At 44.1% G+C, this 25,412-nt stretch overlaps 1 protein-coding gene across 1 annotated transcript; it reads left to right on the top strand.

Moving 5' to 3' along the window:
• The first annotated feature begins 610 nt into the window (after positions 1-610).
• LOC120566211 (leucine-rich repeat-containing protein 52-like) lies at positions 611-18,615 on the top strand. Its single transcript, XM_039812532.1, has 2 exons — positions 611-1,897; positions 17,929-18,615. Exons 1-2 carry the CDS (start codon positions 1,249-1,251, stop codon positions 18,264-18,266), a joined length of 987 nt encoding a protein of 328 aa, XP_039668466.1. The 5' UTR covers positions 611-1,248; the 3' UTR covers positions 18,267-18,615.
• The last annotated feature ends 6,797 nt before the right edge of the window (positions 18,616-25,412 follow it).

Below are 25,412 nucleotides of genomic sequence, written 5' to 3'. Positions count from 1 at the left end.
GCGTCCAATGTTCAGACAAGAAAAGGTGATGCACAAAAATGTGGACTGCTGAATGTGTCACTTCTCAAATTAAAATTTGAGTATGCAACCAAAAAAAAACAACTGAGTACACACAATCCAATTTGAATGCATTATGTTGGCAACAAGCCACTGGGGGACAGAGTGAGGAGAAATTAGCCACTGGACCACATGAGATAAGGCCTGGTAAATCTGTGCGTGGCTAAGAGGGGTGCTGCGTTCACACACACACACACACACACACACAGAGAAAGAGAGAGAGAGAGAGAGAGAGAGAGAGAGAGAGAGAGGGAGAGAAACCTGTCCTCATTACTTTGAGTTTCTGCACTCTGGACGTCTGGTTTTCTCAGAAACACCTGGTGACGTCACCATTGCAATCGCACCATTGCCAAAACACGCAACACAAAGTAGGCTACCTGTAGTGTGTGTGTGTGTGTGTGTGTGTGTGTGTGTGTGTGTGTGTGTGTGTGTGTGTGTGTGTGCAGAGCTGCAGTGTGTGCGCATGGAGAGGCAGAGAGCAGAGAGAGAGAGAGAGAGAGAGAGAGGGAGCGCAGAGGAAAAGAGTCTCACCACAGCGCAGCGGAGAGCCACAGTATACAGAGCGGTGTGAGCGCAGTGGAAGGACGCGCTTTCCATCGCGCTCCTGAGAAAAACCCCGACTTGTCTGCTGGACAGCGGCGTACGACAGACAGACCCACACACACTCAGACCAACAACAGTCAAGGACATATGTGAGCGCGGCGCGTTTCCGCGGGGAGTCTACATCCAGGATTCAGGAATTGTGCGCAGGTCACGGCATATTTGTTTAGAAACTAAATAAACAATGCACTCTGCTGGCGACAACTAATTCACAAAGATGAGTCACCGAGGGGGTGATCGACAACATCCAGTGGTTCTGGGGTCTTCTCATGCGGGACAAAGTCCGGTAAGCTGGGCCATTCTCACCCACAGAGCGATAAGCGTTTCTCGGTCACCTTCTGAAATGATGTCTTGTGGCGACGTTCGTTGCGCGCCAGAGTGCGTGTGAGTGACTGACCGATAGTCTTTCTGAAAGAGAAAGAGAGGCTGGATATAAACAGCAGCCAGGCTTGTAGGCAGCGACAGCCATACACTCAGAGCAGCCATCTCGCCTCTGTCACAGCTCCTCAGACCCATGCAGGATGCCCGGAAAGCGCCGGGGAGTCCTGGTCCAGCTCAGCCCGAGTTCATGACGCTCTGGGCGGCCTCGTCATGCGTCTCTTGCCCGAGCCCAGCGCCCAGTCCCTCCGGCTCCTCTTCCTCTTTATCTTCGTGATGGGGGTGACCCCTTCCCCGGCTCTCACAGCCGGCTGCCCCGACAGATGCGTGTGCGACGACCAGCTGGTGGTCCAGTGCGCCGGGCAGGAGCTCACCATGTTCCCCAATGACCTGCCCCTGGCAACACGGCAGCTCATCATCTCCAACAACCGCATCGGGGAACTCCCGGCGCTTCAGCTCAACTACCTGTCCGATCTGGTCTATCTGGACTGCAGCAACAACTCTCTGACCGAGATCTCCGAGTCCACCTTCGGGAATTTGCGGAAACTCGCCTACCTGGACCTGTCGTTCAACACCCTGCTGCAGATCGAGGACCGTACTTTCGGGCCCCTGGCGTCTCTGGTGATGCTTCGGCTGACGGATAACCCGAGTCTGGGGGAGATCCACCCGGATGCCTTCTCGGAGAACATGGCTCTGCAGGTGTTGGATGTGAGCCGGAACAACCTGACGGCCCTCAACATCAGCAGCCTGATCGCCCTGCCTTCTCTGCGCTCGCTGGGGCTCAGCGGCAACCCCTGGAGCTGCGACTGTGACACGGAGGACCTCTGCCTCTGGGTGCAGATCGAGGGCTTCAAGTTCCAAGGTGAGGATGGAAGGAGTCTGAAAGAAGTCAATACATAGTTGTCAATCTCTAAACATACACACAGAACATTCACAGTGATCTAAACAAATCTGTCAAAAAAACTTATTATATATATAATTTTTAAATGACCATTAAAGACTTGTTCTGGCATTGGCATCTCAGAAGAAACCTATCCTGCCGGCGTCCTTTGCCAAAATGTGGCCTGTAAGCCCAATGCCTCGTCACTGTTCAGGTGGCAGCAGTCTGACCTCTAGCAGGTGGTCTCTTGTTAGTTTGGATCTGGAAGAGGGATCCTCATTCTGGCCAGAAAACAAACTGTTTCTCTGCTAAGACTACGAGTCAAAGACACTCCAAGGTCTCATCGTTTGTTATTGTCACATCAGCTCATTTAGATAATTTGATCGTGGGCGCCTGGTCAATTTAGTCCCTGATGGTGGGCCACTTAATTCACTCTTAATCTCCCTTTGTTCTGTGGATGTGTACGCACACACACAGACACACACACACTCACACACATGCACGCACACACACCCAAACACACTCCAGAGCTAATGGTTTGACCTCAGAGTCAGAGCAATCTGAAGACTTCGTTGCAATCCCTCCAAACTTGCCCTTCACGTCTTAGTAATGGCTCAAGTTTACTCAAACAAATCAGCAGACTTGTGTTACGCTTACTTGGAAAAGCAACGGCCACCTACTTTATCTGTCCATCCTTACACAGAGGCGGATTGAATTAGAGTGACCCAAGAAATCACCAACAATGGGCCTTTGAGCCAGAATAAGCTCACATGACCTTTGCAGGTAAATGTTAAGTGAGCTTAGTCCTAAGCAGGTGAGCCCGTTCATGTCTTTGGAACAATGTGGCCTTGCTTATTATCGCGGCCGGAACATCCTATAGTGATCTTAATGCACTGCCTTGCTTTCTGCGTCCTGGAGGCAGGCAGAGATAATGCTGAAAGGATGATTGTGTCATTTTGTACCAGTTTTCTTCTGGCTAGCTTCTCCTATCTGCACGCATGCACACTTGTACAAACACACAGTATGCTTTGGCCCTTCAGTCCAGATGGTTATTGATGGTGCTCAAAAAAAGCTGCCATGCTCCTATTAATGACTGTGTACATGTTTAGTTTGTGTGTGTGTGTGTGTGTGTGTGTGTGCAAGTGACTCACTCCTGTTAAGTGTGTTATGCAGGTCAGGGGAGACCCTGAGGCCGGGGTCTGTGGGAAGAGACAAGGAGCTTGAGAGGAAGGCCACTAGAAGACAGCAGCTCGCTGAAGTTGTTATCCACCTTCACTTTCACACCGAGTGAAGCACGCTCAAAAACTGGCACACACAGGCGCACACCCGCACTCACACACACTTACTGTGCGCACTCTGCTCTGCTATTCATCCCACCAAAAGCCCAGTCCTTACACAAACACATTTCTGCAAAAAACAAATCTGAACAAATATTCTGACAGAAGGGCTTTTGAATTGTAAGTGACACAACACAACACACCCACAGCTGAGCTATTGTTCGCCTTGTTTGAATCCCAGCTAGTAGAACTATAAAATCCCAGCTGGCTTTACCATCACAATATATTTTAAAAGTTATAAATGTGACCAGAGGAGTTTGGAGTCAGTGATTGTAATGCATTGAGAGAGGAGTTCTGTCAGGAACGCACATCACTGTAACACTCACAACGGCTTTCACAAATCACCTATCGATATGGCACTCATAAAGAACTCCATTTACCAATTTAACAGAGTAAATGGGGTAACGTGAGCATGGATGTGTGTGGGTGCTTGTGTGTGTGTGTGTGTGTGTGTGTGTGTGTGTGTGTTTGTAGTGAGAGAGAGAGATAACATGCAGTGTGTTCCTGTGGTCATGAATGCCCTCCGATCTGACTGCAGGGCTGTGAGTCTACTGTACAGAGATTCCAGCTGTCATTAGCTATTTTTTTTTTTCTGTTTGGGGGTGGGGGGTGTGTGTTTTTTTTTTTTTTTTTTTTTTTTTTTTGTTTTTTTTTTTGTTTTTTTTTTTTTTTTTTTTTTTTTTGCTGGGGTCACTCCGTTTCTCTTCGTCTGGCGTGTGAGGAAGGTTGACATGGCTTGACTCAGGCACCCTTCAAAGTCAAAGTGTGGCTTCAGTAAAGCAGCGAGGTCAGCAGGTGCATTTAAGTTGTGTCTGTTCAAAAGAAATAAAGACAACAAAAAGAAAGAAAGAAAGAAAGTGAGAAAGCAATAGAAAGATGGAGTGAACATGAGAAAGTGCAGAGACATCAAAGACAAGAATATTTGAAATGACATTCAGTAGGTTCTGTCTGAGCTGGTGGAGGTCAGTGCTTCTCGGTGCACTGTTTGGATATTGTTTTATTCCTAGACTGTCCCAAATGGAAGTTCAAGTTCAATATGTTAGTAACAAATTGTGTGAAAAAAAAAAGAAAAATTGTGGAACAGTAAAGTTATAAAAAGATTGCTATGTCCCCTGACTTTACTTTGGCCTCTTTCTGCAAGAGAGCTTCCTCTCCGTGTGTTTTAGGTCGGCCTTTATAAGCAGTTTGTTCATTGATGTTTTGGTCAACCTTTTATGTTACTCCCTGAGTTCCCCTAGACATAAACTAAAGGTCGTAAAACAAAGAGAATGAAAATGAAATGTCCCATATTGTAAAAAGCCGTCAGGCTGCAACTTTAATAGTTCTCTCACCAGTCTCGTAGCGCTGTTTTCTGCCTCAGCAGTAGGCAGCTGTTGTCAGGGGAAACACTCTTAAAATCCACGGAACACTACCGTCTCAGCACCTAAATAGCAGACAGAAGCACAGTTAGACACTAGCAGGTGAACATAGTGGAACATTTAGCAGCTAAAGAGCCAGATAATTCCCTCAGGAGTTGTTGTTGGAGAACAAATACAGAGCTATAAGAGAGTGAATATTATGCTTGCATTTGCCAGGTGGCCAGAAACATGACTCCAAATGAATGATAATGTTGCTTAGTGTCTGCTGGACACTTTGTATTATATGCAATAGTTGTATGCAATAGCTAACATGTTGGCCATATCAACTTTACAAGGCCATAATATGTCAAATTTGGGAGATTTGTTTGTTTGTGTTGAGTTCTGCACCCAAATGGCAACGGTAATAACAATAATGCAGCTTTACTTATTAAAGGAAAGAATGAAAAGGAAAATTAAATATTTTTTTAAAATATTTGTCAGTACTGTTTGTCTGTGTTTTCACATGTTGTCAAGATTTGACCAAATCCCTCGACATATGAAATAATTTAGCTTTTTAGCATGCTGCATTTTATTCAGATGCAGATGATTTGGCTTCTTTAGATTTTGGTCAATTGTCTCATGTGGTTTTGAATACTCTCATGTGAATGATTCTAATTGTCAGAGCTCCTTGTGGGTAAAATGCTACTGGTTGGCATTCAGCCTCATTTGCCATGTTTAATGTGATGATGGTATTTTAGAGTTAAAGTTTTACATTATTTTCTCTACTCCATATCTGTCCTCCAAACAGTCTGACCTTTCGGCCCCGAACACTTTATTATTCGCTATCATCAATTCCCCTTACTCAGGGAATATACCTACATTTCCTCTCTTGTCATAATAGAATTTCAGCCTGTCGACCGACCCACCATACTGACTGTAGGTCGATTTTGACAAGGGCCTCAGCTAAATACACAGAATGTAAGTGGCTTCTCCTGGGCTGGCAGAGTTGGTGGTGTTATGGCTCCAGTGTTTGAGGAAAGTATTTCTGGCTGTTGCTCACAAACCCGAGGCAAAGAGCCAAGGAGAGGGCCACGCACGGGGCAAGAGTTAAATATTCATACAAAGAGCGAGAGAAACAGAGGTCCACAGCTTCAGAGACAGGAGGAATGAGAGGTTATTGCACCATTTGAACTTGATTTATCCTTAATGAAAGTGAATCTTAGATAATTTGGGAGATGAGATGAGACAAGGGACCGACTGACATGGCGTTACAAAAAGAATAGAGGACAAAAAGATGAGATAAGACAGAAAGGGCTGAAGAATTGGACGGATTAAGATGGACTTTGCAACAGAGAGATACAGAGTGGGAGAAGATAAAAAAGGCAGAGTACAAAGGAGTCACCAATCGTCTGTGCCCCAGATCCGTCACTCAAATCCATTAAAACATTCATTATGACAACGTGGCATTGATTCAATTTAATACAGGTAGACGATGCATTATTTATCAGCTGGAGCGATTCCTCAGACCCATCTGGTGCGCAGGAGCATATCAAATTCAACTGGCCCACTTGTGTAGTGTTGCCTGTATATGTTTTTATGTCTCTGTGCCTTTGTGGTGTAAGCTTAAAAAAACGACGAGTTTGTGTGGGCGTGTTTGTGATGTGATCACCTGAGGCACAGAGGGGAGTTAGCTCAGGTGTGTGTGTGTGTGTGTGCTCGTGTGTGTGTGTGTGTGTGTGTGTCTGTCTGTGTGTGCGTCCAACCATTATGCGAGCCAAGAGAATAAAATTGGAAAAGAGAGTGTGAAGATGACAGAGCAAAACTGAGAGAAATGGAAGGACGTAGAAAAAGAAGAGGGAAATGGAGTGATAAAGGCTGCGGGGAGAATCCTTGCTAAACGTGCCCGAGTGGGAATGAAAAGTGGGAGGTGATAAAGAGAGGAAGACTGATAAGGGGAGCGATAGAGGAAAGAGGAGAGAGAGAGAGATAGCTGTTGCTATCTGACCTTCACTCTCTCTGCACTCATCCTCCGCCAGAGGAAGATGGGATCATTTGGAGAAATGATGGAAAGGAGGATGGTGGTAATCTGACTAATGCCATATTTGAGAGGAGCGGAATCAGAAGGCGTGTGTTATTCAGCCCTAGTGGATGTGATGGAGAAAAGGTCAGCTATTCTTAGTCTTAGCCAACCCCTGTATGATGCGTTTAGCTGGCTAAACGGCGAGGTACTTGAGCTTCGCTGTCAGAGGAGGGGCCTAAAAAGTCTTACATCTTATATCACAGGCTCCCAGTAAAAGCAGTCGTCTTTAGAATGTGGTTGAGTTTATAAGATGTCCATCTCATACAGTACAACCATTGTTTCAACAATTCATTTTAATGTCTATATTTCCCAAGTAAATATTGACTAATATACATCTGGTAGATGGGTGCGTAGAAAAAGCAGATCCCGTGAAAGAGAAGGTTGAGTTCCGCACGCTGCGGCACTGAGTATATTACGTTTCGGTCGTGGACCTTTGACAGGTGTCAAATTCACAGCCTGAACCAACAACATCTTTACACCTGCAAGTCAGGCTGTAAAAACTCATCAAAAGGGGATCCAATTCATAAACACATCAGCTATTATAACAAAATATCCTTAAAATAAGACAATCAATATAGATGAAAACCCATAGAATACAAATGCAAATAGTAAAAAAAAGAAATAGATTTTTTTTTTTTTTTTTTGGAAAGGTAAGATAAAAAAGCAAAATACCCGGTGACAGATCATTGTATAACCAGCCCAGCACACAGCGAATTTAAACTTCTACCCTCAGGGAGGCGTTTTAGAGTTCCAACAGCAAATAGAAACAGCTTTAAGAAATCCTTCGTCCCCAATGCTCTGAAGGTGCTAAATAACACTGGGAACCGTACTTAAAAATGGAATGTAGGGCCAGGCAGACTTCCGGGTTGCAGGTTTTATGCACAGCAAGCATTTTTAGTAGGCTATATTTATCTATTTATTTACTTATTTACTTTTGTAAATGTAACCTTTGTAAAGTCACTTTTTTATTAAACGTATTGTCTGTTTTGTCCGTCTTGCCGTCTTGGCTATGTACTGTTTGTAATGTCCTGTCTCTCTCGTATTCTTGGTGAAACCGAAGAAACATTTTCACATCTGTGGACAATAACGTTTTTCGTATTCGTATTCATCTCATATCCAAACTAAACAAAACTTGAACCTTGAAGAAAAAGTAGTTAGATCTCTGGCCGCTGCAGTCTACTTGTCAAAGTGTGCTTGGGCAAGAAATACTGAACCCCTAATTGCTCCCGATGCCTGTGCCAATCGGTGTGTGTGTGTGTGTGTGTGTATGCATGTGAATGTTCATTGCTCCTGATGAGCAGGTGCCACCTCGTATGGCAGCCTCTGCCACTTGTGTGTGTATGTTAAAAAGAGTTACGCTAGTAACATCTCACCGCTCACAGCTTAGGGTGGTGTCATTTTCTTTAGTTGTTGACCAAACAGGTAATTATTTTTATTTAAATTATAAATTATACATTAGTTCTCCAACCTAATGTTGGTAAAAGTATGTTTTAGATAAAATGAGAGGAGAGTATATCCAGTTGTTCTTCACCTTGCTCAGTGTCTGTAAAATGTATGGAAAGGACGCTGTTTTTTTCTTTACCCAGGGGCACGTTCAATCTCAATGTGCACCATTTTGCTACGGTTTCCTGGTTGAACCCAAGGGGGTAAGCTTCGCTTCTGAACGCGAACCTCCGATGGCGCCATTTTGTTGCTACAAAGGTATCACCTCTTGTTAGCATTCCACTGACCGCCATTTTTTTTTTACGGCACTTGACTGCGAATAACTTTACATCCGAAGCGTTTAAAGACTCTAGTTGTCCATTGTTTAATTCTAAAGAAACACGACAATGTATAAAAGGCTCCATTACCTTGTACCTCACGTTATGGCTCCGTAGCAGACGCTTTTGTAAAAATACGCTAACGATTGTGTCATAACTAAGTGACTTACTGTCGCACAGTAGAGGAATTACCGTATAGTACAGGAGAAGCTCGCAGGCAGTTTCGACTTACATTAGCTGTTTAGGTTTAATTACGAATGTTAACTAGCATGTTAGTTAGCAATAATTAGCCTGTGCTTATGTTATCTCCTTACATATACCTACACTCTCCGTCTCTGTAAGATTGCGAATGATTGAGATTTCTCTTGGCACAGCTACAAGAAGACTTACAACTTTCAGACACGTTGCTCACGTCACATTTACGTTGTCTCTGTCAGTTGGAGGCTGCGCAGTAAAGCAAGGTATCACCGGAAAAGTGCTTCTAATAGCCTTCACTGGTCTCCGTCCAGAGCAACGGGGTCTATTGGTCCATTAATATATATGTCAATGGTTGAACCAATGGGGTAAGCTTCGCTTCAGAACTTGAACCTCCTATGGCGCCATTTTGTTGCTACCTGGCCATCACCTCCCGTTAGCATTCCACTGACTAGCATTCATTTTGGCGCCACTTGACAGCGAATAACTTTACATCTGAAGCGTTTAAAGACTCTATTTGTCCATTGTTTAGTTCTAAAGAAACACGACAATGTATAAAAGGCTCCATTGCCTTGTACCTCACGTTATGGCTCCGTAGCAGACGTTTTTGTAAAAATAGGCTAATGATTGTGTCACATAGTAGAGGAATTACCGTATAGTACAGGATAAGCTTGCAGGCAGTTTCGACTTACATGAGCTGTTTAGGATTAATTACTAATGTTAACTAGCATGTTAGTCAGCAATAATTAGCCTGTGCCCATGTTATCTCCTTACATATACCTACACTCTCCGTCTCTGTAAGATTGGGAATGATTGAGATTTCTCTTGGCACAGCTACCAGAAGACTTACAACTTTCAGACACGTTGCTCACATCACATTTACGCTGTCTCTCTCAGTTGGAGGCTGCGCAGTAAAGCTGGCCATCACCGGAAAAGTGCTTCTAATATCCTTCACTAGTCTCCGTCCAGAGCAACGGGGTCTGTTGGTCCATTATATACTGTCTATGGGTTGAACGACATGTTTCCTCGGAACGGTGTGCAACGGGCTTTGAGATATGTTTTCTTTCGTCTGGTGGGTGTGTCTCTCGTTTATTTGCTGTGTCACAGGTGATACCCAATCAGCAGAGACGTGGATGTAAACTCGTGGTAATAAAAAGGCCGCGCGCTTGCGCACACAACAGGGTGTTCAATGTACCCCCTTTTCAGTTTAAAAAAATGTGTTGCTACGTTTTGTGGGGCTGAATGTGGCCCTGAAGTTATTGTAAACAAACATTGTGATTGGGTCTAAACTACGTCACCTGACTTCCTCCTCAGAGGATGCCCTGCCCGTGCAAAACGGACTCTAAAGTGGTACTCAGTGCGTTAAAGAAGTGAGGTCAAGGGGTCCTGACCAAGTGGCCGTGAGAACGGGTTGTAGAAATACACCATATTGTCAATCTACCAAGAAAGTGCACTTACGTGTATTTGATTGGCCAATGCAGTGCCTTGCCGGTAGACGTAAAGCAGGGGCAAAAGTTGAGCCTGGTTCAACATTTTTGCTGTTAATGAGTTGTTTTGCCGGAGCTATGTGTGCTGGGATCCCAGCTGCGTCGCTGGCCTGGCTCCATTCAAATAAATGAGAGGGCTGCGTTTTTCACGCAGACCTAACAGATGTAACCTCGACTTCCAGACGTCTTCTGACCTGCAAAACAACAAATCCGTACTTACTGGGCTCTCTTGGCAGCAAGCATAAGGGCATAAATGCTCATTATGATCACGTGTATTCAGAAATAATACCCCAGATCCTATTTTCAGTAGCCAGCTTCCACAGGAAGGTCAGGGGTCTAGGTCAGCTGCAGAGCGCCTGCACAGTAGCAGTGCTTGACCTCCTTCTGTGTCTATAGCCTCTTCCTCCCCCGCTACACGAGATCACAACCATACTGATTACCATATGCATTGGCATAATTAATCTGCTTATAAATAGCTCTGTTCCCAGTTCACAGGACAGGCTCTTTGCCTCCCAGGTTAATACCTCACCACTCTAATCATCATCATCATCATCATCATCATCATCATCATCATCATCATCATCATCATCATCATCATCATCATCATCATCAGTGTTTAATGTGAACATAGTGTGTAGCGTTCATGCATGCACGCGCGTGAAACGCATAAATTCAACCAGTTTTTTTTTTTTTACTGCGTAGACCGCAGGCGTCTTTGGATGCGTTTGCATTTACATTGTAGTCCTGAGAAAGCCTGAGAAATGATTGTTATTCCGCTGCTCGTTGCCCCTTAACGTGTCGAGCGGCAGAGTCGGAGGAAAACAGAGTGAAGTTCATTAAAGAGTCACGGGATGTTTGTCAGCGGCGTCTCGCCCCTTACACAATAGCCCCTCCTCCAGGGAGGTGATGAGCCCTGCTCTCTGTCAGTGTGTCAGTGCTGAGCTTGGAAACCATCCAGCTGATGATTTGACACGGAGACCGTATCACACCGCTGCGGTGGCAGCGACTCATAGAGCAACTCACACACACACACACACACACACACACACACAAATGTATGCGCACACACATAAACACCCACACTTTTGCTCAACGGATTTCGTGCTGTGTGTTTTCTCTTTGAGATATAGTAGAAAAAAACCTTGCGGTCCCCATTCACATTTCCCGGAAAACTGTGCTTGTGTGTGGTGTTTGAGGGCTTGTAACCTCCGATATTTGTTCCCCTGTATCTGAGAGTGCGTATATTCCTCTGAGTACTGCAGTTTATTTCCTTGAGGACTATTTTTGGCCTTATAGCCCCTGGCCTGTGGTGTGTCACAGTGCCGCAGAGCTTTGTGTCCGGTCAGTGGAAAGACCCACATCATGTCACACTGACACCCCTGACCACCACCCTGGTAATATTACCATAACACAGTGACATCACGCACAGCAAGAACACGATAGGTCTCAGCACGGTCAGGACAGATAAACGACCACCATGCTCTGCGTCCTGACCTGGTGTGGGAGGACCAGAAAACAGTGACATCCTGTCCAACTCCAGTCTGACAGCAACTAAGAGAAGAAATGTGTTGCCAAAGATTAACGTTTAGAGCAGACGGTCTCATCATAAGAGGGCAGAGTGGGCGCCAACTTGTATCCATCTTCTGCTGCAGCATTTTCCAGCCAGCGCTTGTTTAAGGTGGAGGAATATGGAAACTGCAGTGCAGCATGCATGGAGAAAAGTGTGAATTCTTCAAGGCTGCAGCGCTGTCCTGAAACTGCTGGAATAACACTGCACAATTTAAGCTACACTGCGGCAACAAAGACACACACACACACACACACACACACACACACACACACACACACACACATTTATCTCTGCCTTCCACCCACTCTCTGAGTTTCTTACTCTAATACATGCATACACACTCTAACCTGAACACGTGTTCAGGTTAGTTCCTGAGGCACTCGTCTCCTTCTAATTTGGTATCTACAGAGTGATGTTATTAGGGCCACACATGCAGAGACTTAAAGGACGTTTCTCTTGCGTTTTAATTCTCTGTAGACATACTGAATAGGATAAGGGCCAAGGCAAGTTGAAATAAGGGTACTTTTCTTTTCTCAAGTTGGCAAGCAGCACTGGCACAGACACTGTCCAAACTCTCAATCAAGAAGTTTGGGCTCTTTTAAAAACATTTTAAAGATAGATTTTCAAAAGGGCATTCTTTTAAATCAAATAACATCTTTGAATAAGTGCCTCATAAGCAGCCACACAAAAACACATCTTAGAGGAAGCTTTCCCAGCCCTGTTAGCTGAAACACAGAAAACTGGACTTCTGGTTATTAAAGGGGCTGTACTCAAAATACTAAAAGAAAAAACAGCGGGCCACACGGCTCTCACAGACCGTTCCCCAATATGTGAAATACCTATGTTTTTTCACGCCCACATGCATGCGCGGCGGCCACAGCAGTTATCAAAACAAAATACAGTGGAGCTCAGATTACAACTCACACACAGGGGAGTGTGACTTCATTCTCTGCTCAGGACGCCATTACTCCACATAGCAAATATGTTTTTGCTGCTCTAATTATTTTCTGATTGTCGAGTACAGCCCCTTTAACTACAGGAAATTTGAATTCTTAAATATTGGACCATATGTTACAATGCAGGAGTGTTATTAGAAATTAAAGTGCTAAAGCCTACATTATTAAAGATAAGATTCAGAGAAAGAAATCAGGGCAGAGAAAAACACTGAAAATGGCTTTTTGCCAGAATGATGTCTGAGTGGTTTCCCAGCCTGAATAATGAGATGAGTTAGAAAACACTGAGTGACAGAGAAACAGACGGTGAAGAGAGACTGAACGGAGATTGAATCATCCCGGCTGCCACTTTTCCCTGTGTTCTTCAGTGATGCTCAAATTATTTTCTCTTATCTCTGATTGTGAATTCTCTCTAAAAATGCCGCAAATGTTTGGTAGCAAAGGGAAAAATATATTTGCGATGTGCAATTCAGAGGCCTTTTTCTCCCTTGCGTTTGGTAATTATTATTACTTATATATTATCTGCCAATACTTTTTAATCTGACATTTGTGTTCGCACACATAATACGGCTGCAGAGTTCAAACACTTGAACTGCACTTGGTGCAGCCTAAGTTACAGTAATAATACAGTGAAGAGAGACTAGGTAACTTTTTTTTTTTATTTTAAAGATTCTTTTTGGGGCATTTTAGGCCTTTATTTGACAGGACAGATGAAGACATGAAAGGGGATAGAGAGGGGGAATGACATGCAGCAAAGGGCCGAACCCACGGCTGCTGCGTCGAGGACTAAACCTCTATATGTGTGCACCTGCTCTACCAACTGAGCTATCTGGGCGCACTGAAGGGATAACACAATCCCCCTCTGACAAATAATAATAATGGCTAATGTTAGCTAATGTTAGCAAACTGAGTCAGTTCGCTGACTTTATGACTCATTTTTTCCACTTGTGCTACTGTTACAATAGCTTAATCCGACAGCACACGAATGCAGCATAAGGCTCGCTTTAAGAAGATGTCTGCGTCACTGACACCCTTACAGAAATGGCTTCCTATATTCATGTCATGTAAAATGTTTTAAATGCAGTTTTTTAACCAACAGCGTTGGACAAAGTGCTGCAAAATCTCCCTGAGATAAATGCAAAGAGAAAAGTGAGGATTGAGAAATTAATCTGGCTTAATATAGGTGATACACATCAATACTATATTGGCTTAATGGGCCTTAATACTAATCAAAAAGATCAGCTTGGGACATCTCAAACTGTGAGTGAAGGCCCAAAAAGCATATTTCAGAGAAATTGTCTCAAGGACAACAATGACAAGAGGAGTAACATCCTGTGGGTGAGAGACAGGTTTTTACCTATAGGCTTAAAAATGGTTTCTAACTTCAACTACACCTGACAAATTCTGGTTGAAAGTCTTTTTAGAGATTTGTCCTGGCTTTTATTACGCTTTTCTTTGAGACGAGACCAGACGGCAGTAACACACAGCCAAGCGCTGTGTACAAAGTCTGAATTGTTGCAACGTGCAGGAAACAGTGGCTGAGGAGGGACAGGCGAGAACCAAGCACCCCGAGGGGCCTGTTTGCTGCGTTGTGTTTGTACAGTCACTGATTGTAACTCACTGCTCCAGCATCCGGCTATATTGTAAAAGGTAATAGACAGCAAACTCACTGCACACACACATACACAAGAAATAAAATCTACACACCTGTCCTGAGGCAAGCTTGGCAGGGTAATGAGACAGAGCAGATCAGCTATGGCCAGCCCAGACCGTCACAGACGGTGACAGATAGTAACTGATGGGCCTCAGAGACAGGGGAAGAAAAAGAGAAAAATAAATGGAGCTGTGAGAGAAATATAAAAAGAGAGGCATAATGAAGCTCATTGCAATTGTTATTTTCCAAGATATAAAGACAAATGAAGAAACAGAACACAACAACGTACTTAACACATAAAAGGTATCTGATAAAAATAAAATAAGACACAAAAAGTACAAAAAAACTCCATAAAGGCAACAAAACTGTGGCAGCACATTTTCTCTTCCAATGGTGAAGAACAATCCTTTAAGCGTCAATAAAGCCGCTAATGCAAGTCCAATTTCTCATTTGGAAACACAGCTGGGGAGATTGTGCCAGTGATTCATGCAACCACTCTCCAATACTTTTGATTTCCAAAAAGGAGAAACAAAAGAGACACTTGCTTAATTTTTTACACTATCACCCACGAGTCCCATTTTGGAAGCTTATCTGCTTCATGATAATAGGCTACCTGTGTATAATTTTGCAGTTTGTTTATTTGGTTGACCACGCGGCACCCAGCACCACATTTTCTTACATTTTCACAGAGTATTTACTATAATTTCAGATAGAATAACATTTTGTGCAGCTTTTCACTGGAAGACGTGTGCTGACAGTGAGTGGAGACCAGGAGAGGGAGAATGGAAAGTGACAGTTTGGGGAAGCCTTCCTCCTACTCAGTTAAAAAGATAGCGTGTCTGCTGAGTGTGTTACATAGTGAATAACTGTACAGTAATCTTCGCACATCACTTGTCACCATAACAACTTGCATAATGTTCCCTGCTTACTCAATAGCCTAATACCACCTGTTATTTTCTGCCTGGAAAGGACATGCATACACACACTTTAACAGCCACCTGGTCCACTCGCTGTAATTCTGTCGACAGTGTGCGTAATCCTGACCTGTTGTAACTTCTCAGACCTTCCTCCACAGCGCTGCGGAGGAGGGTCTGGCCAGTCCACACAGCAGTCTGGGATGGGAGAAAAACGTGCTCTGGTTTATTGGCATTTCTTTAAAACCAATCACAATTGTCACGGGCGGCGCCAAGTGCCGGACGGAGCCACGGTGCCGCTGGAAAATAGGCTCGGGAAGGAAATTGTTTTGGTGGAACGTGTGTACGCTGAAAGGTTGTTTTAGTCGTGCAACAGAAAACTCAGATTGGACAGATAGTCTAGCTAGCTGTCTGGATTTACTCTGCAGAGATCAGAGGAGCAGCTAACCATAGCCCTCATAAATCCACCGAAGTTTAAAATTACAACACAAAGAAAGCGGAAGGTAACGGACATCCGGCTGAAAATAATGACATCCGGCAGAATTTTCCGGCATCACCAGAGCAATCCCGGAAGTGGAACGTCCTGGATATAGACTACTTCTAAGGGCATTCGTACACACACCATCATGTCACAGAGACTCAAACCGACAGCATCGGCACAACTTGTCTCTTCAAATCTGAAACAAAGCCCCCTGGTGAGGCGATCGTTCGAGTCAGTATTGATTAAGAACCTTATCAAGCCCCTGCAGATGTGTGTTGCAGTGTGTTCATGTGTTTTCCTTGACAGGCATGTAAAAACCTTGGCAAAACACCAGGTTGGTTATACGAGTATTTTTAGCCCTTGCAGACTAATCTGTCTCGGTGTTATCTCGGGGGTTACAGTGGTTATTAGGAGAATAAAGCACTTCAGAATTTGTAAAGGAAGGATTGAAGTCAGTTTGTGTTATGTGAAGTTTATGTAGAGATGCCAAACTGGGCTCTGAGTGCTCGGTTTCATAATCATTCCGCAACTTCTAGCTCCTGCTTTTCCCTTAACCTGCTCACGAAGCCCTGGCAAGTAGTCGGAGAAGTATAGATCATATTCCCCCCTCCTCCCCCATGTTCAGACCTTTGGCTTGATTCGTAGATGAGTGCGGTTTAATTAACATTGTTAACAGCAATAATCAATCAGCGGACAGGACTGCGGTCCTCTCCTTTCCCTCCTCTCTCATCTTCTGAGGTCAGACTCCCTGCATCGGTCCCTTCCTTTGAGTATGTCTTGACGCAAATACAGAGGTGGAAAGTAATGAATTACAATTACTCGCGTTACTGTAATTGAGTAGTTTTTTTTCTGTACTTTTCAAAGTGCTTTTAAAAATCTGTACCTGTACTTTTACTTAAGTATGTTTTGTCTGAAGTATTGTACTTGGCTACATTTTAAATCACATTTGATACTAAGTTGTTGTTGTTTTTTTAAATGTCGCGCCCCGGAAGCTACTGCGGTGAATGATGGACAGGATGGTAGAATATTTGTGTACTCTTTCTGTGCAAATATTTCCAAATTGTTCCTCCAGTCTTTCTTTCTTCATTTTTTTCAGTCCGCCTGTCGGCCTCTCTCTCTCTCTCTCTCTCTCTCTCATCTCTTGCATTGTTCCCAGCTTGAAAAAAAAAAAACGTCTCTTATTGCGGAGTGCAAGTGCAATTAAGCACGCAGGCAGGGTGGGAGCGAAGGAGCATAAGAATTAGCTTGAAACGAGAGATAAAGTCAGACCAACCAATGGGAAACAGCGCATACTGTATCCTGCTCTCCTCTTATCTCTGATCACAACATACAGAGCAGAGCGCGCTCTCTTCTCTTTGTAGCACTCTGCATTCATACTAATTAATATACGTGAGGGTACTGTACTGTATATGCTAATGCTGCAAAGTCACTGGAGCAGAATGAAAACATGCAGCAGGGCGTGATAAGCTTCTAGAGCGAGACGCTGAATACAGACCAGCTTCTGCAGCCCATCCTGACATTTGACCTCTCTGTGGGAAACATCGAAAGGGCGTAAACAAACACTTTACAGTATTCCGAAGGCTTGTAGCCTTTCTGCCGCCCCGTGTGGTCGAAAGTCGCCCCGGCTGATTATCATATTCCTCATTATGAACGGCAGATGTTTTGTCAGGGAAAACACTCATCTCCTTATCTCTCAGCTTCTGCCGAGTGATTTGTTGGTGTATAATGATGTGCATGATGGGATGCGAGGGTTTAATGTGTCAGAGCCTTGCAGTCAAGTCAAGTCACCTTTCTGCGCACGTGTGTGAGCATGTGTGTGTTTGTGTGTGTGTGTGTGTGCAGCATAATAATGTTGCTATGTCCTAGACGCTAAAGACCTACATTAGAGGAAATCTATAGTGTCTCTCGGCATCATTTATCTCAAAGGTTATCACTGCATTGTTAACAGTGTGTGTGTGTGTGTGTGTGTGTGTGTGTGTGTGTGTGTGTGTGTGTGTGTGTGTGTATATGTGTGTGTGTTCTGGCTTTTTTTTGTTGTACACCTTTTTCCCTAGAGTAATTAAACCTTTTTCTCCCTTGTCTCCCCTGATATGCCCTTGGTCTTCAACCATACTGATTATTCTCTGCCGCTGCTCTCCTTTTATACTATATCTTTCCTCATTAATCTCCTCTCTCCTTACTCCTCGATTCTCTCTTTATCTCCTTTCCCCCTTCCTCTCTCTCTCTCTCTCTCCTTCACCTCCAGACGAGGGCCAGACAGTTTGCCACAGTCCCCCAGAGCTGGCGGGCCAGCGGATGGCGGAGGTCGGCATGCAGCTGCGGGCGGACTGCCACCAAGGCCTGGGCTACTGGGACTACCTGTTCTTCATCGCCATCGGCTTCGTCATCTTCTCGGCCGGCACGGTGTCGGCCTGGGTGATGGGCGTGCTCATGGTGCTGTACGAGCGCTACAGCAAAAGGAAGAGTGAGGACATGGACAGCGATGATGAGGAGGAGAGAAATGGGATGGGCGGAGGAGGATGTGGAGGAGGAGGGGGAAACCAGGGGAACGGGGATGTGAGCAAGTCTGGCATGCAGGTGTGACAGACAGGTGTAAAACAACATGAGGAGGGATGACATGAGACCAGCAGAGGAGAAAAGACAGAGAGGGAAGAACCAGAGGTGATGAGACCACTCTGAGACCAAATGCTCTGCAATGAACCAAGACCTGACTGTCTCTCTTTGTTACAGATTTAGATATCGCAATATGCTCTTCACCATATTGGACAGAAAGTGTGTGTGTGTGTGTGTGTGTGTGTGTGTGTGTGTGTGTGTGTGTGTGTGTGTGTGTGTGTGTGTGTGTGTGTGTGTGTGTGTGTGTGTGTGTGTGTGTGTGTGAAAGAAAGAGAGACAGACAGAGACAGCAATAAGGATGACTATGCCTTTACTTCAGGAGTACCCCCCACCCACCCACCAAAACACACCCACCCACCCCCCCCACAAACAAAACACAAAAAAAAACAACCACTCCCTCCCCCAAACAACAAATTTAAAAAAGCTTTTTTTTTTTTTTTAATTTTGGATCGACACCCCCCCCCCCCCCCCCCCCCCCCCCCCCCCCCCCCCCCCCCCCCCCCACCCCCCTTCTCCCTGGTGGTTTTTTTTTTTGGTGGGCGGATGTAACTGCATACTATGTGAAGTGCTCTTGAGTAACATTCTGTAAATGATTATAACAAGATGTGTGACGTGAGTGACACACACACACAGTACATTAATACAAAAAAGAAGGTATTGGGGGGTCACAAAGAGAGTGATGCCTTACGTTTGCGCCAATAAAAAGGGAAAACTAGCACATTTTGGTATTAAGATGTGATTTTCATGAATGCCTTAAGGCAAATCACTTGAAATAGAACAGTCACTGTTGTCTCCTATAGACAGAATCTGTCCAAAAACTGTTTGGGAAATGACCAAATGATTTGAATAAAAAAAAAAAGAACTTCTAGAACTCACTGCTATCTTTAAAGAGCAACTTAACACCCCCCTGAAAATCTTGTTTTTCCTGTAGCCAGTGGTTTTTGCTTCAGTGATGTAGAAGTGTACTCTTGGGTGTGTCAGTACACCGTGACATCACTGTTGGGTGTGGTTACTACTGAAACAGGGCACACCTTTGAAAATATCAGTCAGTCGAATCTAAAATGATGGTGTGATGTCTTGAACGTTAAAGTCTCCTCATCAGTCCACGCAACGTTGAAGTCACATGCCTCATGTACGTTATCATGTATTTGCTAAGTCTGTTTCCATTGCATCCCAGTGATTTTTTTTTTTGTCCTGAAATCACACCCAGGTTTTCTTTTGAAATTGGAAATGTGCATAAAAACAGGTGGATGGAAACACACTTATAAGAGGTAAAATAGACCTGATACGTTCAACCAGAGGGGACAGTGAAAAGCAGCTTTTTCAGCCTGGTGTTAACTTAGTTTTGAAGCTCATTCCCCTGTAAAGATGGGCAGAGGAAGTCTACCTATAGCGACACTATGTGACTGTATCATATTTGTGTGAACTTTACGCATTTTTATCTTCATGTTTCTGTGTGTATATACTGCTGTAGTTTTCATCCAGTCTACACGGTCTCCAAACTACTGTAGTTGTAGGGGCTTGTTCACATGAAGACAGCATCAGATTGAGTCGGTAGTATAGCTAACGATGACTCTACACTATGTGGCTGGGAGCCTCGCTTGATTGACCTCATGTTACAGTTAAGCACATACAGGCCGCAGTCTATAGCCCAGCTGTCAGTGTGGAAGGGGCCTCTGGAGTAGTAGTAGTAGTAGTAGTGTGTGTTCATGTATGCGTGACTGTGTGTGTTTGGTGTGTGTGTGTGTATGTGTGTGTGTGTGCGTGTGTGTTTATGCGGGGCAAATCGATCGCGGAGCATCTCTCTGAGCGGTGTGGACGAGTGATTCATGAGCCCAGACTGATCCAAACCCTTTCTCCTCCATCTTTCTCCGCTTCCGCCCCGTCCGTCACAGGACGGATGGGCGGTTAGAAATGATAAACTGCGGATAGAGGTGGGGTGGAGAAAGAGCGGGGTCACCATCAGAAGCGGGAATTCATCCTGACTGATGTACTTAGCAGCTGTACTGAAAGACTGATAGTTGATTGATAGTCGACTTTTATTCATTTTCTGAGCTGAGTGGCTCCAAATGCCCCGGATGAATGGGCATGGTTAAATGATAACTCTCCAAAGGGCTTGGCAGAGTGTGTGTGTGTGTGTCAGTGTGTGTGTGTGTGTGTGTCAGTGTGTGTGTGTGTGTGTGTGTGTGTGTGTGTGTGTGTGTGTGTGTGTGTGTGTGTGTGTGTGTTTGTGCATACATGAGTGCATGTTTATGGTTATTTCCAGCTCGGTTTACGATGGTGACAGTATATCTATATGTGGATGTGCAAGAGAGACCAACTGTTTTTTTGTTTTTTTTTAGACTATAGGAGTGTAATATGTCATCAAATTCTCTCATACCAGAGCCTGCTGAAGTACATCTTCACTGACACACACTTCCTCCCTCAGAATGTCTCTCACACACAGACACACACACACACACACAATAAATTTCAAGGGTACAGCTAAAGTCAGAGCCTCAGGCCCGAGAACATTAACACTCCTGTTTTGGTCCCTCTTGCCATGCATCACTACATCCTCTCATTCTCCCCTTCATCCCCAATCTGACACTGTCATCAGCTTTCACACAATGCAGGCACACACACACACACACACACACACACACACACACACACACACACACACACACCTGGACATGATTTATTTGTTAAATCTTTAGGCTGTCATTATCAGATCATTTGTTCAAGGGGAAGCTTAGAGGCGTGCAGGCTTTAAATGACCTGCAGATAGCTGGTGTCAATCCTTCTTACGTTACGTCACATTCATAAAAAGACATTTGACCTACAAGAGCCTGACCTCACAGCTACATACCTGAACATATCCCTAAACACAGTAGCGCTTCCTGTTTGGAAAGAGCAGCTATTTTGCACGGCTGAATGTCAGTTTTACGCTGCCGACAAATATAGAGCTGTTTAGCAATGTCAGTCCTTTACCAGCAGTAGGTCAGAGAACAGGGGAGTTAGTCAGTGTGCAAAAAGGATGAGCGGAGTGTGTATGTGTGTGGGTGTGTGTGTGTGTGTGTGTGTATTGATGTTATCCACGTGTTAACTCGTCACAGGACAGAATACAGGACAGAGTAAAAATAGCACTGATCTAAGAAGATGACGGCTTGTGTTTTTGTGTGTTTGTGCACACACATGTTGGAGGTGTCCCAGGTTGGTTCATCTGTGAAGAGGCTAAAAGTTGTATTTACAGAGATATTTACAGTGCCTGAAGAGCTCAGAGTGTATACATGGGCTACATATGTTTGCCAGTTAATAGAGACATTTGCGTAAGTTGTGATGTGAATTTGTCTGGATTTTTGTTCAGAGAAGTCACTGCAGCTATTAGACATGTCTGCTGAGGAAAAGTGTAGCATTTTGTGTCTGAGGAGTTCAAAGAAATCAACGTTTTGTTGCTCAGAAATTCTCCTCTCCTCTCGTTATCTCTTGACGTGCGTGTGTGTGTGTGTTTGTGTGTGTGTGTGTGTTTGTCCAATATGGGATTTCTGATAGTAATAGAGATTCCGATCAACCTGCTGATGTACAGTACATTATGTCTTTACTTTGTCATTTCTTTTAGAGTTTTCTTTAGTTTTGTACATCATGAATCATAAGCAATAAAGAACATTAGGATGAAGAATGGATGAAAAGTAGTTTTCTAAGATATTACTTGTTAATACTAGGCAAGTGATTGAATTCTCGTGCTGCAATAGAAGAGGAATTCTTACATGAATAAAAACTACGCAGGTATATATTATGATAATTTTTATACCACAAACACAGGAAATCATTAAATTGTCTCAAAACACTTCTTCTTTTAGACATACATAAGTGCTAATAATGAGTTGTGGATCAAGGGCATTCGTTCAAGGTGTTAAAAGTGTCTGGAGGCTCAGTTCATCAGCTTAAAGAAATAATCGTTAAGATTTTCATGAAATCAAACCTCGTTTGTGATTCCATCTGTCGTCAGCATTTTTTTCAGCAAACGCTATTCAATATATTTGTATTCTGTAATTATCTTTCTACATGGTTGTTTTCATTGTTAGTGGCGGAGTCCGCCATTCAGATTGCCTACCTAAGCACAAGGGATTCACAGGAAAATGATGCATGCATGTAATCCATGCCTCACTGTTTACTGTTCACTCTCCTGACGCCGTATGATATCACAACTGTATTTAAGTTACTGCTAATGCTAACTGAATATTTCCTACTGCTGCTAGTTCACATTAAAAACATTCAACTGTTGAAACAACGGGTGGCTTTTTGGTTGCAATTGTTACTCACCTACTTCTTTGGCTGCACTGTAAACCAATATGGCAGTAGCTCTTCAGTTGTATTTCTGACAGAGAAGCTATTCGAGTGTTTGCAGTAGTATTACTGTTACAATGGTAACGACGAGCCAAATCATCCAAGACAAAAGAAATCTTAAAGTCCAACTGAAATAACATTTAGTCATCCCTTTTTGTAGTTTAAAATAATGTCTGGGTTACCTGGGTTGCTCACCTTGGCCAGCATGGTGGCCCAATGGTTAGCAATGTGACCTCAGAGCAAGAAGGTTCTGTGGTTCGAATCCAGGTCGTTCCAGGCCTTTCTGTTTGTGTGGGTTTCCTCCGGGTGCTCCGGTACTCTGGTTTCTCCCACCATCAAAAAAACACGTACTAGGTTCCCCAGTCGGTGCTGGTGGAGTTGGTCCCCAGGCGCTGTGATTGGCTGCCCACTACTCCCTTGAGGGATGGGTTAAATGCAGAGAATAAATTTCGCTATGTGTATGTGACAATAAAGTACCTTTACCTTGTTGAGCGTGCGCCCCATGTACAGAGGCTCAGTCCTCGCCGCTGCGCTAGCGGGTTCAATTCCGACCTGCAGCCCTTTGCTGCATGTCATTCCCTTCTCACTCCCCCTGTCCTGTCTTCAACTGTCCTGTGTAATAAAGGTCTAAAATGCCCCCCAAAAAATAATGGCTAAATATATTGATTAAACAAAGAGAAAAGGTATTTGGGGAAATATCAGAAATGCTCCTTTTGGTCTCAGCCGGCTGGAGGGGCGTGTTACTGTCTGTGTTAGATTGACAGCAGCTGGCGGCTGCCAGAGTGCCGGTGTTACACCATAGGTAAGCTGTGTCAGCGCTGGAGTATGGTCTGACAACACCACTGGGATAGGGGATAAAAACGCTCTGGCTTGTTTGTATTTCTTTAAACCGATCGCAACCGTCCTGGGCGGCGCTAATGTGCTTTGTTTAGAGTCTGTGGCTCTTGTGTAGCAGGCTTCAATCTGACCGCCTGCTCTGCCTATGTCAGAATGCTGTGGCTACTGCTTAATGCAAGATTTGATTGGCTGTGTGGAAAAATAAGGTCTCCATCTATGTGGACAAATACCTGATTGGTATACCATTTGTTGAATCGATGCAAAACTAGGAGGTGCCAGCGTGGAACCAAAATATATTAGTGCTGTCAAACGATTAAAATATTTAATCGCGATTAATCGCATTAATGTCATAGTTAACTCACAATTAATCGCACATTTTTATCTATTCTAAATGTCCCTTGATTTCTTTTTGTCCCATTATTTTTTTTCTCATTTTAATGCTCTTATCAACATGGAAAAGTGGATTGGCTTGCTTTGTGCTTTTGTCGCCGAGCGGTCGGAGAATTGGCATCAGCTGTGTGCTTGGCCATCAAGTGGTATTTCAGACTGGACGTGCTGCGATGATAGCTCAGTTCACGACGACAAAACACACAGATCACTTTGGTCTTGTCAATGGAACAATTTGGCAACTTTTTAAAAGTAAACTTTATATTCAGAATCTTATTGGCATCCATTTTGGCGTCTCGCGCTCACCATCCACTCAAAGCGTAACGTTAGCCTACTACTCTTTGGCCGGCTCGCAAGACCAAAACAAGTGTGTGCGGCGTGCCTGTTGTTTTGTTTCCGGTCTAGCTAGATCCGGTGCGGTGTTGTAGTTTTTCTAACATTACTAGTTGTTGCAACAGCATGTTGAAAAAAACTACTAAAAGTATGCTAGGCCAAAAGGAACGTTAATCTTGCGATAAAAAAATGTACGCCGTTAAAATTGGTTTGCATTAACGCCGTTAATAATGCGTTTAACTGACAGCACTAAAAAATATTAAATAGAAATGTCTCCCTTTGGGTTTATGATTTTTTCTCAAAAGGTAAAACAGGACCAATAGTCTAGCAGATGTGTATGTAAAAAAATGCCATTTAATTTCAGTTAGAAAGATTTTAGAAACTTTAACTGGTTTCCGTTGATATTAATACTAGTCTGTTCCTACTGTGTGCATGTATCTGTGTGTGTGTGTGTGTGTGTGTGTGTGTGTGTGTGTGTGTGTGAGTGTGAGTGTGCATTTTGCTGCAGTAGCCTGCTGAACCCGAGCACTGGGATAGGGTCAGGGGCTTAGAGCAGAGGTTTAGATGACTTCAATGGATGTGCACGTAAATGTTTTCACTACCCGCTCTCTTGCCAGACAACTTTTCTTTCCTCTCTTTATCTGTCCTCACACCCCACTCCCACATGCTTGGCTCACAGCACTCCACCCTTCCACTTTTTTCGTTCTGTCCACTAACCCCCTCCCTTCATTTCAGTTGTGCCAACTGCTCAGCCACTCCACTGGCAAAGAGCAGGCTCTAATCCTTCACACGGCCCTCAAAACTCTGCCTGCTGGATCTTACAGCTTTGGGGCTTCTGCAGCTTCTTTGAGAGAGACAGGACGGGTAGCAGACAGACAAGTCGAAAGATAGACAGACAGTTATGGCAAATGTACACTAAGAACACAAAACCCCAGAAGCACAAGAGCAATGCTAGAGACAAAACATTTTGTGTTTCCACAGTTATTATTACTGTGTGTTTGTCAGTGTGTGTGGGTGTGTGTGTGCTTGAGTTTGTGTGCTCGGTCTGATCCCGTTATTTCTCTGAGGGCGATGTTAGAGCGTGAGCATGAAGCACAGAGACCATCTAATGCAATAAGTCAATAATACATCCCATCATTGCACACACACGCAAACACGCACGCATGCACGCACGCACACACACACACACACACACACACACACACACACACACACACACACACACAGCAC

This window comes from Perca fluviatilis, chromosome 9 (genome assembly GCF_010015445.1).
Source record: "Perca fluviatilis chromosome 9, GENO_Pfluv_1.0, whole genome shotgun sequence".
NCBI lineage: Eukaryota > Metazoa > Chordata > Actinopteri > Perciformes > Percidae > Perca > Perca fluviatilis.
The sequence above is the reverse complement of the archived record's forward strand: the minus strand, read 5'-3'. Positions and strand labels throughout refer to the sequence as shown.

Bases quoted from the DNA above. Each gene is read 5' to 3' on its own strand.
- LOC120566211 (XM_039812532.1), top strand. From the start codon at position 1,249: ATGCGTCTCTTGCCCGAGCCCAGCGCCCAGTCCCTCCGGCTCCTCTTC. The intron at 1,898-17,928 runs GTGAGGATGGAA...CTTCACCTCCAG, and splicing joins CGAGGGCTTCAAGTTCCAAG to ACGAGGGCCAGACAGTTTGC.